The sequence below is a fragment of the Lepisosteus platostomus genome, chromosome 2 (genome assembly GCF_059453375.1).
Source record: "Lepisosteus platostomus isolate fLepPlt1 chromosome 2, fLepPlt1.hap1, whole genome shotgun sequence".
NCBI lineage: Eukaryota > Metazoa > Chordata > Actinopteri > Semionotiformes > Lepisosteidae > Lepisosteus > Lepisosteus platostomus.
This window is the reverse complement of record NC_142612.1, coordinates 68,370,651-68,386,763: the sequence shown is the minus strand read 5'-3', so window position 1 is coordinate 68,386,763 and position 16,113 is coordinate 68,370,651. Positions and strand designations below refer to the sequence as shown.

At 38.5% G+C, this 16,113-nt stretch overlaps 2 protein-coding genes across 3 annotated transcripts; both read left to right on the top strand.

The window, feature by feature from the left end:
- The first annotated feature begins 1,114 nt into the window (after positions 1–1,114).
- Positions 1,115–8,208, top strand: plekhb2 (pleckstrin homology domain containing B2). 2 transcript variants are annotated; one of them, XM_088615093.1, is made up of 8 exons: positions 1,115–1,262; positions 1,753–1,791; positions 2,215–2,367; positions 3,685–3,787; positions 4,695–4,734; positions 5,223–5,309; positions 5,950–6,061; positions 6,511–8,208. In XM_088615093.1, exons 2-8 carry the CDS (start codon positions 1,755–1,757, stop codon positions 6,645–6,647), a joined length of 669 nt encoding a protein of 222 aa, XP_088471219.1. In that variant the 5' UTR covers positions 1,115–1,262; positions 1,753–1,754; the 3' UTR covers positions 6,648–8,208. The 2 variants fall into 2 exon arrangements, with proteins under 2 accessions (XP_088471219.1, XP_088471227.1); XM_088615101.1 differs by having other exon boundaries at positions 1,160–1,320.
- A 409-nt stretch (positions 8,209–8,617) lies between these two features.
- Positions 8,618–15,833, top strand: otomp (otolith matrix protein). The gene is made up of 9 exons (XM_088615081.1): positions 8,618–9,145; positions 10,473–10,609; positions 10,704–10,806; positions 11,171–11,356; positions 11,689–11,863; positions 13,380–13,447; positions 14,455–14,639; positions 14,891–15,062; positions 15,534–15,833. The coding sequence occupies exons 1-9, from the start codon at positions 8,932–8,934 to the stop codon at positions 15,542–15,544; spliced, it is 1,251 nt and encodes a 416-aa protein (XP_088471207.1). The 5' UTR covers positions 8,618–8,931; the 3' UTR covers positions 15,545–15,833.
- The last annotated feature ends 280 nt before the right edge of the window (positions 15,834–16,113 follow it).

Genomic DNA, 16,113 nt, shown 5'->3' with positions numbered 1-16,113 from the left:
AATGATCTCGTTAAAATTAAACTAGAATACACTTTCTGTCCTTGAAAAATGAACATATTTTAGTTTCACATCCCATAATCTTACGTTTACACATTAACCTGTGTTTGTAACAGTAGAAGTGTTTTCACAAATAAAATGGGGTCGATTTTTCTGATAAGTATGGTTGTCAATCAAATACCCAATATATGGTATTATTACTACTACTACTCATATATCTTGTTATATATGAAGCTTTAAAGGTGAATACTTTCTAATCATTGTGTAGAAATTGTGCAATAGCCCATGACATTTAGGACACAGATAAGGCTAGGCATGATGTGCTGGTGCTATAATGTTCAGGACAACATTGGGGGCAGCTGCCTTATTTAAGGAAAATAATGTTTTTGGTGTGTCTGGTGGTGGGGAGTCCTAGTTAGTCTTCTGTTTGGAAAGCACATCTCAGATTTCGCTACACCCACCTACTGCTTATAAGAGAGAGCGCCCCTGTGTGGACTCGGTGGGTGAAGGAATAAGGTTGGGGGTGTGCACACTGTAATTCTTTATACCTGGTTCGCTTATCACCTGTTCTGAGTTAGGTTAATTTCCCTGTCAGCTGTTTGCTGTTTCTGCAGAGGACAGACAGCCAACTGAATCAACTGACTAGATTTATCACAATATGTCACTATTGCTGTACACGTAGAATTGAACGTAATTTTGCCAAATTTCTACTCAAAATTTTCTCTCTCTGGAGTTCATCACAAAAGGCCCACGTATGAATTGTGATTCGTTACTTTAGGGAAAAACAGTTGATACGAAGTGATACTTTAAGGCACAACTCATTTTTATCCACTCTTTTAAAAGTTCAAATGTAGCTTTAATAGTTAAATCGATTGGTGAACTTGAAATGTATGTTTTCATCGGTAAATGTGCACTCAAACTGTATATCGTACGTTGAATATGATGACTAGTTAAAATTAGTTTTACAACCAGACTTCGTTCATTTTCAAGTGTAGACCTTTCTGGCACATTCTACCGTTTCATTCTGTTGCGAAGACTTTTCTTTCCAGCCGCATAGCCCAATGGGATTTGTAGTCATACCCCGTGGGCACAGAAAATAACTTTTTGTCACGTGAAATAATAATTAGAATAACTACAATTCCCGACATCTCTGCTCCTTCAGTCAGCTGAGGGTGACATCATTAAAAACAAGCGATAGTTTATTCCTGCTGGTTCGAGTTAACGTTTAGAAGAAAGACAGGAAATATTCGAATTTCCACATCCAGGTATAGTAAAAGCGACTTGTTGGACGCACATTTAATGAGAATATTAAATTTATTACAGGTAATATTAAATTTGTTACAAAATTCGGTGTCTAGTTGTTCGCAATGGCCGAGGTGATGATGCAGATCCAGTAGCTATTATACAGTATGTTCTTTTCTGTCTTATGCACCAAGATGACGACATCAATGTTTACAGTTTCCCTTGAAAGTATTTAAAAAATGTGTTCTAAATAAAACATTTTTTACGTAATATATGGTTTAGCCCTGTGCTTAAATTAAAATTTCACATGTAAAATAATGACTTGAGCGTTTTAAAACGCTCCACATAGTAGATATGTCAGAACACGTAAAAATAATCAGGAATGGAAACTAGAAACGTTAAGATTAGCTCTATTCCGGTTAGTTCCGTCATTGGTACAGACAAACGTTCGTTTGTGAACAGTAGCTCTTATGTTTTTGTAATGCCTAGCGTTTTTGTGTGTTTATTTTGCAGTGATGGCCTTTGTTAAGAGTGGATGGCTTTACAGGCAAAGTGAGTAATGCAAAGACTTATAGATTTATAATTCTTTGTGTTAAAACTGTGTTGAAATGCCAGTTGGACTCTGTATTTTATTTTTTAACCCTTTGCAGTGAGTGTCCGGAACAATATTAAAACATTTAAAATGATGTTGTCCTGTTGTTCAATTTGACAGATTTTGAAATAATTATTTAATTTTGTTTCTTTTGCATATGCGCTATTGTTTCTCTCAAAGCAATGCTTTGAAAGTAAACATGGTTTATAGGGCAATATTTCTGGATATATGTGTCATATATATACGTACATGATTTATGGTGTTAATGCGTCAAGTTGTGTTTTGTGCTTGTGTGTTTAATGTGGAGAAAACATTGTACTTCTGGGTGAAGGTTTGTTTCAGGGTTTTGAATATGAAATAAGAAAAAGCTCTTTCTTTGCCAGGTACTATTCTACGCCGGTGGAAGAAGAACTGGTTTGACCTCTGGTCTGATGGCCGCTTGATCTTCTACGATGACCAGCATCGGCGGGACATGGAAGACAAGATCCACATGAGGGTGGACTGTATCAACATCCGCACTGGAGACATGTGCCGAGGTAGACGGAGCTGACCTCAAATAAGCATTTCATTGTGCTTGTGCATATGACAGATAAACTAGACAGCAGTTCGGAAGTTCTAGTCCTGGAGAATTGCAATATGGCTGGCTTTTAGTTTCTATCCTACATGAGCATGAGTGCTTCATTGAAATAGTTGACAAAGTTAACTCTTTGTTTCTGTTCTAAAACAATTTTGCATCTACTTGTTCCCTGTTGTCACTTGGAAAGCAAAAGAGGAGATGCTGGGAAACAAGGAGGTAAATGTGTCATCCAAGGAAATGGGATAATCACACCCCACATCTTCCTGTGTGACCCTGGAGTACCTCTGTGTCTTCTGCTTTAATTCTAGTTGACTCTTAGGCATAGAGGCTAACTGATCTCTTTAATTGAACCTTTAATTAAGTCCAACCTTTCTAACATATGTCTGCACTTGGCTTTTGGTTCCAAAAATGCACAGCAGGATGGTGTATGCTGTTGCAGAGAAATTTAGATAAGTGGTTGCTGACTTATTTTCTCTCTAGCTATAAATAAGTGGCAAATTAACAAAGTCCTGAAGCAAATGGGAATAACACTGTATCACACACTCTCACCAAAAAAAGCAGTGGTGTTTTGTGAAGCCAGTTGCTTTTGCTCCAGTTTTCACTTATGTGAATGAGGGTGGTTGTGAGACTTTGAAATTGAGTTAAAGTTAATACTAATTGCCAGGATGAGGTTTTTGTCATCCCCTTGGGACCTGGATAGCACCGAACTTGCCCGAGAGGAGCTCAGTTGGGATAAAACCAGAAGCTACAGGTGATTGAGACGGCTTGAGACCAAGCAAGGCTGAGCCTAGTCAAGTGCTGGGATAGGAGACTCTAAGGCAAACCAGGGTAGCTGCAGGAGTGGAGTACTCTTCCCCTCTCATCTGAATGCTGTTCAATTCCTTAACCCACAGTGACTTACGGTATATTTGCCCCCCTTACTGCAACTTGGCTATTTTAGTGGAGTAGTGGCCGTCAGTTTGGGTCTACAGCAGTTTCCCCGTGGCATTATCCCATGTATGTTTTTAAGATCAGGAAATGAAAAAAGTATAAAAATTGAAAACACTGGGGGTGGGGGGGGGGGAGGGGTGATTATGCAAATATTGACATTGGCTTGGTATAGTTCGGTATACCATGTTCATAGGCTGTTAAAATTAGCAGTCCCTTAAATTTTTCTGGACTTTAACAAAATGCAATGTGTTGTGTGAAGAAATCCAATGTGAAGGGTGTTCATGTGTGCATTAGAGGTAGCCCAGTGTTCATGTGCTCTCTCTGACCATCTTCTCGATATCCTCAGACTTCACTCCCCCGGAAGGTAAAGGCCGGGACTCTTTGCTGCAGTTAGTGTGCAGAGAAGGCAGGACCATCAACCTTTGTGCAGAAGGCGCAGACGATGCCTTGTAAGTACTGTATGCCACACTATCAACTCTACATTCTCACTGTATCGCACATACTACAAATCGTACACACAAAGAACATCATCTGATTTTAACTCATTCATAACATACAAATTAAAAAGCATGCAGACACCATTCATACTAACTATAGCTTAATCAAGCCTATATCTTAACCCAGTTTCATCATATACTAACTCCTGGCTTCATCATTATTTCTAACCATTAACTAACATCTTAAACCTGAAACCGAAACCAAGTCCAAGCCTAAATCTTCACCACCACAATTCTTGCATAGAACCTAATGCTATTTTCATACCTACATTCATGAAGAGCTGATTACTTTATGAATTTACTCAGAAATAAAGCACAAATGCTGCTATGTTTGTGATTCCTTTCATACACAACAAATTAGAAACTACAGTTTACTTCCATACAGAATCAAATTCACTCTTCTGGATTCTTATCAGAATGCACTTTGCTTTTACACTGTACCAATTTAGAGTGGATCTGCTTCTCTGAATTTGTGAAAAATAACATTATCATTAGCTGATACCTTTAACCAAGGTCACTTAAAATAAAAGAAGAAAAAATATCAGCCGTGCAATAACAGCATAGGTCTGCCTGTGTATTTGAAGAAAGCTGTTCATTGCAGTTAATTTATATGTTGTAGGTTAGAGCTCACGCTCAGTCTGTCTGTAATGGAAAGCAGTATGATCTCTCCTTTGGCACACCCATGAGGATAAACAAGCAAGCAGGACATGGTCCTTTGTCAGCCATTATACAGATTAAAAGGCTGGAGGACAGTTGCTTGGATGAGGGAGTGGGTTACGTAAATTGTTTCAGATGAAAATGCAGGATAAATGGATATGGTTTCAGAGTGATGCTTCACTGGTTTGTCTCCTTGTTTCAGGGCTTGGTCGATGGCCCTCCAGGATGCCAGAGTAAACACGGTGAGTTAATGTTTCCATTCCGCAGAAGAGGCAATGCATCTTGCTCAATTATGATAATTCTTGCTGCTCAGGGCTGTTAAAAAGGCTGAGCACTAAATTAGCCTGCCACTTGCTGTTCATTCAGAGAGAATACTTAATGACATACCTTTTTGTTTTGTAGAAGTTGTCTGTGTAAAATGCACAGCCCTCACTTCTTTTCTTTCTACCTTACAGCATGGAATTAACCCCTGATTGTTCATAACCTTCAATAATTTTAATTTTAAAATATATATTTTTTTATTTTAGGCCATTGTGTCAGACATTCTGATGCCATGACATCCATAAGGATGCTTGGTGGTGATTTGAAATTATTATGGTATAAAAATAACTGTAGCTTCAGTGATGGCATAAAGAATGAATAGACTTCATGGCCTGTTTAATGTATTTATCCTAACAGAGTTCTATTTTTGAAATATTCTGTGTCTTATGAAAACTTTTTTCTTTCACAGGTATTAAATACTCCTCCTATTGGCTTCTCAGAAGCAACTATGGCCTCTGCTCCTCCTCCATATTCTGAATACGCTCCCTCCCAACAGGTAAACACAGATGCTTGTAATTGCTGGTACTCCATAGACCCGAACAATATTCACTCTGTACTCATTTATGAATGATGCTATTCTTAATTTATATGCACTGGTTTCACACAGTCTGGAACTACTTAACCCGTGTTTGTACAGGAAAGTCATATGGTTGTGTAAATAAAGTTTTTTCTTGAAACCAGGTTAAAAGTAGGATTATAACACTATTCCCTTCTGGTCTTAAAGACCTGAAATCTGGGGACAGTGATTGACTGTCATCAGCTACCTTCACCTGTATATTAGAATAGTGACAATAATAATAAAAATGATCATCATAATTATCACCACACATCAACCATCAGTGGGGAGGAGAGCAGAGTGTTTAAGCTAGTTAATAGATGGGGATTATTAGGAGGCCATGACTGGTAAAGGCCAATGGGAAATTTGGCCAGGACACTGGGGTCACAGCCCTACTCTTTTTGAGAAATGCCCTGTAGATCAACAGGGTGAGTGCCCCCTACTAGCCCCACTAACACCACTTCCAATAACAAAACTTACATCCTTGTACTGACCAGGCTCACACCTGTTTAGCTTCAGTGGGTTGTCAGTTGTGAGAGTGATATGGCTGTCGGCAACTGGCCTTTGCCTATTTTTGCAGGTCTTTAGCTACGATCATCATGGGACGTACAACCCACCACCTCCACCCGGTTCGCAGATTGTGTATGCTTCCAATGGACAGCCCTATGCAGTTGCATACCCCTATTATCAAGGTATAGTTATATCAGTTATCTTATTATCTTCATCAACCTTTGATTGAAGACTTTGTGCCATTGTTTCTTAATTATTACTTGCGCTGGGAAAGCATTAATTTGACAGTTAGGGATGGCAGAGCACGTTTAAGAATGCAGCCGAAAAACATCTATAGTGCATTTTAATCACATGGCAATATTATGGTATCGCATTCTAATGCCATCAGGTCAAGTGTTTAATTGAGGACAAGTATGTCCTCAAGGTAGAGCAGCAGTGACCAGATACAGTTATTTCTAGTTATCCAGCAGCAGTTTGAATCCAGAGAGAAAAAATAATGCAGAAGACAGGGATCAGACGGGGAAGGTGGCACTCATACTTCTCATTTAGTTCATAATCCGCTTTAGGCATTGGGATGTTTGAAAAGAAAAGGCCCGCTGTATGCCATGTGATTGTTTTTGAATGTTTCCAGGCCATTACCCACCGCCTGGCGTGAATCAGGTCATCGTCCGCGAGCGTTACCGTGACGACACCGGAGACGTCGCGCTGGGCATGCTCGCGGGAGCGGCCACAGGCATGGCCCTGGGATCGCTCTTCTGGGTGTTTTAGTTCTCCTGTTCCCTGTGCAGGCGGCACATCTGCGACATACAAGTGAACTCGTCAGTGATTGCACACTTACCAAAGCCTTTCATGTCAATTCACTGCAGCACTTTCCAAGTAGTATGTGACTCACTCACTCTTTTAGATATATGTTCTATGAATGTGCTTACAAAAAGGATCTTTTACCATGTTGTTCGTAGTTATCTGCTGGTAAGTGGAGTAACATGAAGATTTTTTTTCCAGTGTTGCCTGTCAGTTCAAGAGTTTTTAGGGGTTTTGGGTTTGTTTTAATTTATTTTGGTTTGTCTTCTTTTTCACATGCCTTTCCTTACGTGTGTACTTCTTTCTTAAAAGTTGTATTTATACATGTGTATGGTTAATGCACTCCACTTGTTCATTCACAGAAGGCCGGTGGTGATTGTTTTATAAATATGAGGTTATGTTTTTTCTCTCCTTTAAAACTGTACAGGAATTGCCAGTTAAGCCTTTTGGAATAGTAACTATTTGATTAAGTGATACAATTTTGGGTGGGTACATAAGATTATTGATTTAATTGCATGTAAGACATGTAAGAGAATTTGAGTTATGTGCTATACCGGCAAAACCATAACCAGTGTCCCAATTCCACAGAAGTAGTAAAGATGAAAAGACCTTTTCTTTCCTGAATCATCCAACATATGTTTTTCTGAATCATCCCATATTCAGTACTTCCAGGATGGGCTCTAGGTCAGTGCGGCTCTTTGACCAGGAATGAGTGGCATTCCAGTGATGGATGGACATTGTCATCCTGATATTTGAAAAATATGATTTATTAATAAATTATATTTTAAACAAGGCATCTTGATGCACACAAGAAAATCCTGGTTCTTGAGTGTATGAGCTTGATTGCATTCTGGTTCTATTATTCTTCCAAGTAGCATTTGTTTCTTCAATGTACTTGAAATGTGACAAGCCTTAAAAACAAGATCATTTTGCTTTGTGCTTTATTATTGTTAAAGGTGGTTGTGGGCTTCATTTTCATTTATGTTCGTTATTTTCTGTGAACCATACTGCAGAAGTGTAGTGAGGCTAGATATTCAGATTTAAAAGGTAAAAAAAGATGGCCTTTCAGCTTTTGCTTTAAAATGGTTTGATAAATGAAATTCTCCTATGTTTTTAAAAAACACATTGTAGGAAAACCAAAACTATAACTAGGGTTTCAATTACACAATTACAATTCCTATATAAAATCAAATAACTTTTCATGGTTTATGAAAAGCTTCCTTCGTGTAGTGTTCAACATATCCTTTGTAGTCAAATTCCCTTTTTTCCTGTTCTATATAAAACACCCTTTCCCCTCAACTTCATGTTTAGTGAAAAAAGGGAATATTATGTGGTTGTTTTTAATATTCACTTCAAAATAAAAAAACAGTACTCTAAAGTGGTCTTCAGCATGAATGAAAAAGAAGGACAAATGGATCTCAAGGTTTTCTTTTCAAACCCTCTCATAATTTCAGAATTTCAATGTATTTCAGAAGGGTATGTTGTAAAATTCAATACTCCTTTGTCAGTAAATAAAAGTAAACCTATTTCTGTGTGTCGTTTTGTTCAGTCATAGCTTAAAAAAAACTATATCCCTCTTCCAGAAGACAGACAAAATTATGATGCCTTTCATGTGATGCATTCTAGGTGTCAGTTATGATAGTTTCTCCTGATAAATTGAAACTAAAGGTACAAATTACTTCAAAGTGGCCTCTGACAACTTCTACTTGAGGACTTAAAACCAAACGCAATTTATTTAGAATTCGAGACTGGTGGCTATAATTGTAACAGGCCAGCTAATGGATAATTCTATGACTTTAATGACCTCCAGACTCTGGCGAAGTCATGATGAAATTGCATTTTCTGCAACATCATTCATTCAGTCCTATTTTTTGTGAAATAATTTCTAACCCCTTCTGGAATATCAGGTAACCTATATGTTTTCCTATAAGGTTCCCTGCGAGGACACGGGGCACAATGAAACCTGCTGTTGTCTCCTGCTGTTTCTACCTATAATCAGAGCAGAGACCACGGTTCCTGTTCCAGGTACTCAAGAGATTTAATCTGGGGCATTAGTAAACTACAGAAAGACATTGTGTAGGATTTAATTACTAACCCCCAAAAATGAGCTGACCTGCCTGGAGCCAGGTTAGCTGGAGTGTGTAAATCACATACCATCAAATCTCGGCATAATTGGAAGAGAAATAATAAACGACTGTCACGATCTGATGAAGACCAGCCAACTTGAGCCGATTAAAAACATCAAATAAAGATGGGTTGCTTCTCTGGGCTCCTCCTCCATTATTGTGTGGGTGCCAGATTTATAAATTGTGTGCAATGTGAGATTGGGGATTTTTTTTCATCCTCTCTTGAGTTTGAAAATACCATTAAGGAGCTCATACCTAAGATGGACCGTCCAGTTAGAGAGGTGGTGCTGGTTTTCCTGTTCATTGCACGAGCCCAAGTCTCCAGTCACAGTAAAACAAGTAAGTTTTGAGAGCTGTTTTTGTCATATGGAAGCAGTGCTGTAACTGAGGATGGGTTTTAAGCTTAAACGCTCTTTACCAGAAAATGTAACTGTGCCGCTTATGTAATGACAAAATGTCTGTAGTAGGTATGTCAAGGTGATGTTTTGGTTTTAGAACAGGTTCTGTGAGAAAAAAGACTAAAGTTTTGGCAATAATATTTATCCTGGCTGAAGTATGAGCCCAACTGACTGTAAAAACGCTGACATATTTTATTGCAGCTGTGACACTTCACTCATTTACTTACATATTGAGAGGCATTAGAAAGGCAGGAAACGGATTCAAACACTGGTTAAAGTGTTTGGTGTTGCCAGGTTCCGCTAACAACAGTAACATAGCAAAACAAAATTGCATAATTTTATTAAAATACGGAACCCAACTTTTTCTAACTTTATTTCAAAATGCTTTAATCTTAGAAAACAATAACTGTTTAATTCCTCTGGCTTGCTGTCATTTCCCTGTCTTTTCTCTAAATCTGCTCTATGCATAAAGCCAGTAATAGTATATAAAAAAAGACTAACATTTAATTAATCTAAGGTGTCAATTACTAAAAATGGTTACCACAGTGCTGATATTGATTCATTGAAGGAGTTAGGCTGAACAGATTTCAGATTTCCTGACATATCCTTTGATCTCTTACATTAAAATTTAATTTACTTTTAATTAGTCTTAGTTTAGTCTCTAATCATTTTACTTTATTATAGAACACCCAATTTCCCTTGGGTGATTTGCTTTGTTCCTACCGTAATTGTAACCATAACGTGCTTCAGTATTAATGTGATTAGGTGCTGAGAAAAACTGGGAAAAAGCACATTTCAAAGAATAATTAACTCACAAAGATTTCCAAAAGAATCACTATCCTCAGTGACATTAAGTTTAAAGTTGAGATATATAATGTATTGTATTACCACTTCTCTGAATCTCATATTCAATAATTTAAGAGACCTAATCACAGCAGCAAATAATGCTTTTTCCATGTGAGATAATTAAATCTCAGTTGATCTATGCTTATTATTTTAAAAATGAGATTTTTATAATTAAAATATTCTTTTGTCAGAAAGCAGTAGTTCACTTTCGTGGCATGAGTGAACTGATTTTCACTCAAGATCTTTGTTGTGGGAGAAACTGAACAATAAAGGCCTCCCCCAATTGGTTCTCAAGACAGTGATGTATCCATTCTGCAAGACCACTGACCGCTTCAAATGAAAACTTAGGTGGTAGAAGAGCGCTAAGCTCTTGCAATGTTGCAATGTTGACAAAAACTCATTGTATCTCTTTTGTTGCTCAGTAACGTGGTGTGTGGTGTCAGAAGCAGAAGAACAGAAATGTTTGGATTTTGCTGGAAATGCCACTGCCAGGAACATCATTGGCAGACTGCAATGCACCAGGGCGTACAGCACTTTAGACTGCATGGAAAAAATTAAGGTACAGTAAGCAGAATGGCTGCTGATCCATTTTGAAATTGCTTCTTAAATGCTCGGGAGTTAAGAGAAACTTTGAGAGTCTATGTCTGTTGCAGAATGGCACTGCTGATGCTGCCTCCATGCAAGCTGATGACATTTACTCTGCAGGCTGGTGTTACGGTCTAGAGGTGGCTGCTGGGGAGTCCTACAATGGAGTAGGTGAGTGATCCAGGGTGCAGTACGGATTCAGATAACCCTGATTATTCAGCAGCATTGTGACTAAAATCTGTGTATCTGTGTCCAGCGCTTCTAGATATCATTATGTCCTTGGATCAGAGTTTCTCTTCCTCTATTAAGATGAGGTGGGTGGTAGACCAACATTCCATGAGTTTTTTTTCGAGGTCTCAATCCATTGATCCTTGCTCTGATAATGATCTCTATGGGTGGTCTTTGCCATATGCTAATAACACAGTTTACATTAAAAGGCCGTGGACCTGGAATAGTGTGTTATTCAGTAATCGGTTGCTGCTTACATCAGGCAGGTCCTGTAACGTGTAATCTGTACTGATTCTGACTCGTTAAGATGGTATCAGCTATTACGTTGTGGCCCTTGCAAGGAGATCCTCTGGTGATCTCTCCCTCTTGGAGATGCATGATCGGAGCTCGTGCCACCCTGGCATCCATACTACAGTTGGCTGGACGGTGCCCATTGGCTTTCTGGTCAACACATCTCAGATCAGCGTGGACGAACAATGCAATTTCCCCAAAGGTAGGAGAAAGAACAGTCTTCTCCACTTCTGTCCCTTTTAAAACCACACGACCTAGAACGTGTAACAACAAATATCCACGTATTTATTGTTCTTAAACACACCATCTACTTCTTCATGCTCATTTCTGTGCTTTCCAGCGTTTCTCAGAATGCCGTTGCCGTCATGCTGAATATTCGCCAACTCTGATAGGAAATTCATTAAGGGGGTATTACATTTATCAAGAGATAAGGCAAATTTGTTTCAGATAAGGTCATTTCCTGTTGTGTGACAATGAAGTGGCTGTTTATTTCATTACAGTAGCTTGCAAAAAAAATGTCTTTTGTCTTTTTAGCTGTAGGGGATTTCTTTGGCTACAGCTGTGTCCCTGGAGTGAAGAACCCAGAATATGACCCCAAAGGCAACAATCCCAAGAACCTGTGTGAAGCCTGCATCGGGGATGACAATGATAGAAACATCTGTGCAAACAACCCCTCAGAGAGGCATTTTGGGGAGGCAGGGGCTCTGAGGTAACAGCAGCATTCTCCCAGTAACTCCTCACTCTGTATAGCAGGGTCTCAGAAAACCCTGTCATACAGAGACGGTCTAGGGGATCACCAAAAACAAAGAGAAGCTTATCACTCAAGTCTAATAGAGTGTAAATTCCACAGTGTCAAGTCGCAGGTCTGATTTGACAGTAGAGTTTTTGTTTTCATATTTTAAAATAGAAAATACAATTTTCTATAGACTTACTTAAATTGATCATAATGCATTTTATTTATAAGCTCTTATTTCTAAGCTTTCTAATTGAGAGAGTTTTCCCTGTTCTTTTTCTTGGGGAGGTTGACTCCCTCCACTACAGCTCCAGGTCCATATCGCTCTATCATATCGCATCACGTTTTCAGAGGCACGCAGAATAAAGGGAATGGCTGAAGTTTCAAAATGAGAGGCTTTAAATCACACACAGCTGTAGAGCTTGATTGCACTTCATAGCCCGCTTAACGAATACAGATGGAAACCTACCATGCAAAAGCTCAGACAGCCCTCTTTGTCTTCAGGGAACTAAATTAAGACTCCCAGAATCTCAGAGATAAACATTGACACAGATGCCCGTCAACAAAACAATCTGCTCATTGGCAAAATCCGATTTCTGCTCAAGAATACTTAAAAAGAAATATAGTTGAACATACTTGAATAGAAATTTTGGATGAGATGTCTTCTGCCTAAAAGAAAAAAAAACAGTTTTGCGTGTCGTGATTCGCATCATGTGTAATATTATATTATGTGAATATGTTGTCTTGTTTTAGAGCTCAGTTTCGCAGGTGTTAAATGTGAATGATTATAAATATGTACAGTATATGCACTGAAATGATATTTCATGGTTATGTTAGTGCACTTTAGTCCAGTTCTAAAGCATTCCTAGGTCCCCACCAGTACTGCCCATTATATAAACCAAACAGAAGCCAGTTATTCATCTCTCAGAGACTTGGCTACTTGACATGCATGTCTTGAGCAAGATTCATGTGCGTTTTTATAAATCTTTCAAAACCGAGTAATGGAAGATTACTTGTTATAAAACAAGAACACAATGCTATAAATATTGATATTTAATCTTTCAAGTGGCTGTATCTTTGAGCCAATTCAATCAACTAGTGAGGTGGTATGCGGTGGCCAAAAATAACATTGGAATTAAGCCCATATTGCATATCTTCATATTCATTGTAAAATATGGGAATATAAGCTTTATGCTTAGGTCTTGTCTAAGACTTTAGCAGACATCCATCACAAGAGTGCACTAAGCTGAACCCGAGTCTGTGTGGGTATCTACAGACATTACTCCCAAATTCAGATTAATGAGAGCACCCCCTGAAGATACCTCCATTCCTTCTGCGTGACTAAACTGCAATGGATGCAGAAACTATTCTGCACAACTTTATGACAACCTCTAAATCAAAGGTATGGCCTAAAGAAAAAAAAAAAAGAAAAGACAGTTCTGCCACAAACTCTGTGGAAATAAAAACAACAACCTAACTTTCTGTTTTGTAGATGTGTTGCAGAGAATCTTGGAGATGTAGCCTTTGTTAAACACTCCACGGTTTTTGATAATGTGAAAGGTGAGTCTGTTTCTGCTACATGTCTGTATTTCAGTATTCATTCAACACTACTGTATATTGGTTTTATTTTTATTCAGGCTGTTCTGTTCCACAAGAAGGCAACATGACAGGTTTTTACTGTGGGATGAGGTGGAATTATTTGTAAATCTCTCAAGATTGACAGTTTTTTTTGTTCTAGAATTGGTTATAAAAATTGTAAACCTATTATTACCTGGAAAGAATTAATGACTCTTGACTAAATTGTATAATACTTTACAACCACTAGATGGCAATATGTTATTGTTTTTTTTTAACAATTGCGTAACACCTCTTTTCGTGCCAGTCTAACTTTAAAATGAAATAAAAAAGCACTGAAGTCGTGACATAAACCAGACTATGCCTTTTTTATTAAATTTTGATTAATCTTATCAGTTTGAATCTCCAATACTGTCGTTTGGATCTCCAGTACTGTCAGCTAAATGTTAATCTTTCAAAGAAATGCTCGTTATTCCGTTTAACGCTGTTTTAAGGTGATAATCATGCAGAAATAAAACGTTCTCATATATCCAGGAACATAAAATCATGACTGGAGTTTATGTTGTAACATAGGAAGCCTTGGGAGTTTTTAGAATAGCTGTGGACACTACCAGGCATTTCATATGTAAAATCTGAGGCTTTGGAAAAAAATAAAATTATACTGGTATTGATTATTTCAATTTCAATTCACTAGGCACATGACCAAAGGGTAAAAAAAGGAAATAAGTTGAAATACTCTGTTCAGATATGTATATTTATAGTACAAAATGAGAATCATTTCTTGATGTTTTATTTCAGAAACTGCCTAGTGAGATTCTTGAATTGGTAGAAATGTAAGAAAAATATTAGGCCAGCTCTCTTTCTTGGGTTCTACTAGGCTTAGGGTTTCTGAAAATGACATGAAACGTTCACAAGACCATCAAAATAGTCATCTATGAGCTGTCCTGTTTCGTCGAACCCAACAAGAGGATGTGCGTTGTTCTTTCTGCAAGGTAAAAACCCAGAGTCCTGGGCCAAAGACCTGGAGCTGGAGGACCTGAAGTTGCTGTGCCCAGATGGTGGGGAGGCCTCTCTCAGAGATCACCTGAAGTGCCACCTGGCGGCCGTGCCGGCCAGCGCGGTGGTGGTGCGCCCGGAGGACAAATGCAGAGTCTACAAGTTCCTCAACAAGTCTCAGGTGAGTGCGGCCGGAGCGAAGCCTCCAGTACTCATCCTTGTACCCTGAGCCTCTGGGCCAGACTGGCCTAATAGGGCACGAAACTGGATCGCCAGGACTGAAGACTGCTGTTGTCGCTCCTTTGTTTTGATCTCTGGGATGCGGTCCCCAGATCTAGAAGACAGGACAATCTTTTCTGACGCAAGAAAGAAAGCGTTTTCGCAAACTTCTGTTAATTCACACGATGTCCCCTTTTTCCACGTCTCTCTCAGAGGATGTTCGGCAACGCCACGCAGGGCTTCTCCCTCTTCGATTCCTCTGCCTACGGAGAGACGGACCTCATGTTTACTGACGGAACCCGGAAGCTGCTGAAGGTCGTGGGCAGTTACTTTTCATGGCTCGGCTCCAGTTACACCCGGGTCCTGCAGGCTTTCGACTGCGAAGGTAAATGAGGACAAACACCGGGCATTATTACTGAAGGGGCACATACCCAGTTGCACTGTAATGTAGAGTGTCGTATTAGGTACAAATCCCAAACTTTCAGCAAGAGCACAACTGTGGATTTTCCATCAAGAGTAGATATATAAAGATACAGTGACTCATTTATTGATATGGTGGTGCATTTCATAGCTTTGATAACATTTAAAATTCAGCCACATGAAGTATCTGGAGGCAGTTTGGTTATTGGTTTTATGGGCATTTAGATAAAATATGCATGTGGTCAATCACAATCTGTAACCTACTTCTTCTAAGCACGCATTTGGGTCTTATAACATGGATTTTGGATGATAACGTGGAGCTCAAAATGTCCTTGAGTACTTATTAAACTGACATGAAATAATTTATTTTTGTGCGTTCTTATAGACTGTCCACAGCCAATGCTCCTCAAAATACTGTTCTGTATTTTTTCCTTAGGTTTATGTTAATAGAAGCTGCAAATAACTTCTACCGCACATCACATTTCGTCAGCTGTAGCTTCTGATGTGGTGACACTAGAAGAATTGAACTCTGCTCCCTTCCCACACTTTCTACCTTTCTTGTGCTTTTTATACTGGCGTAGAAAATTAATTATTAATTTTATTGCCATTCCAGATAATTGGTTTTAGAGTCTCACTAAAGACAATATCTGGTTTCTCCAGTTCAAGGGATGTATTGTGTAAATGGTTTTACCTACAATAAAGGTCATTTTCAGTGGTGTTTAATGTAACATAAAAACACATATTTGATTTTTAATTTTTTTTTCTGTCAAAATCTTGATAAGGTATAGCTTTGGGCAGTGGCTTTAATCTATTGGACTAATACAACTAACATACTTCAAAAAAGATATACAGATAAACCTGACCTATTATAAATCTCTGATATACTGTACACGCCTCATATTTTGAATAAGAGCAGTTCACACCAAAGAAAAGGATAGTGAGCCATTCTACAGAAAATTATTTTAAATAGAAATTTTTGCAGATATATTGTAATCATATGTACCGTATAGACATAT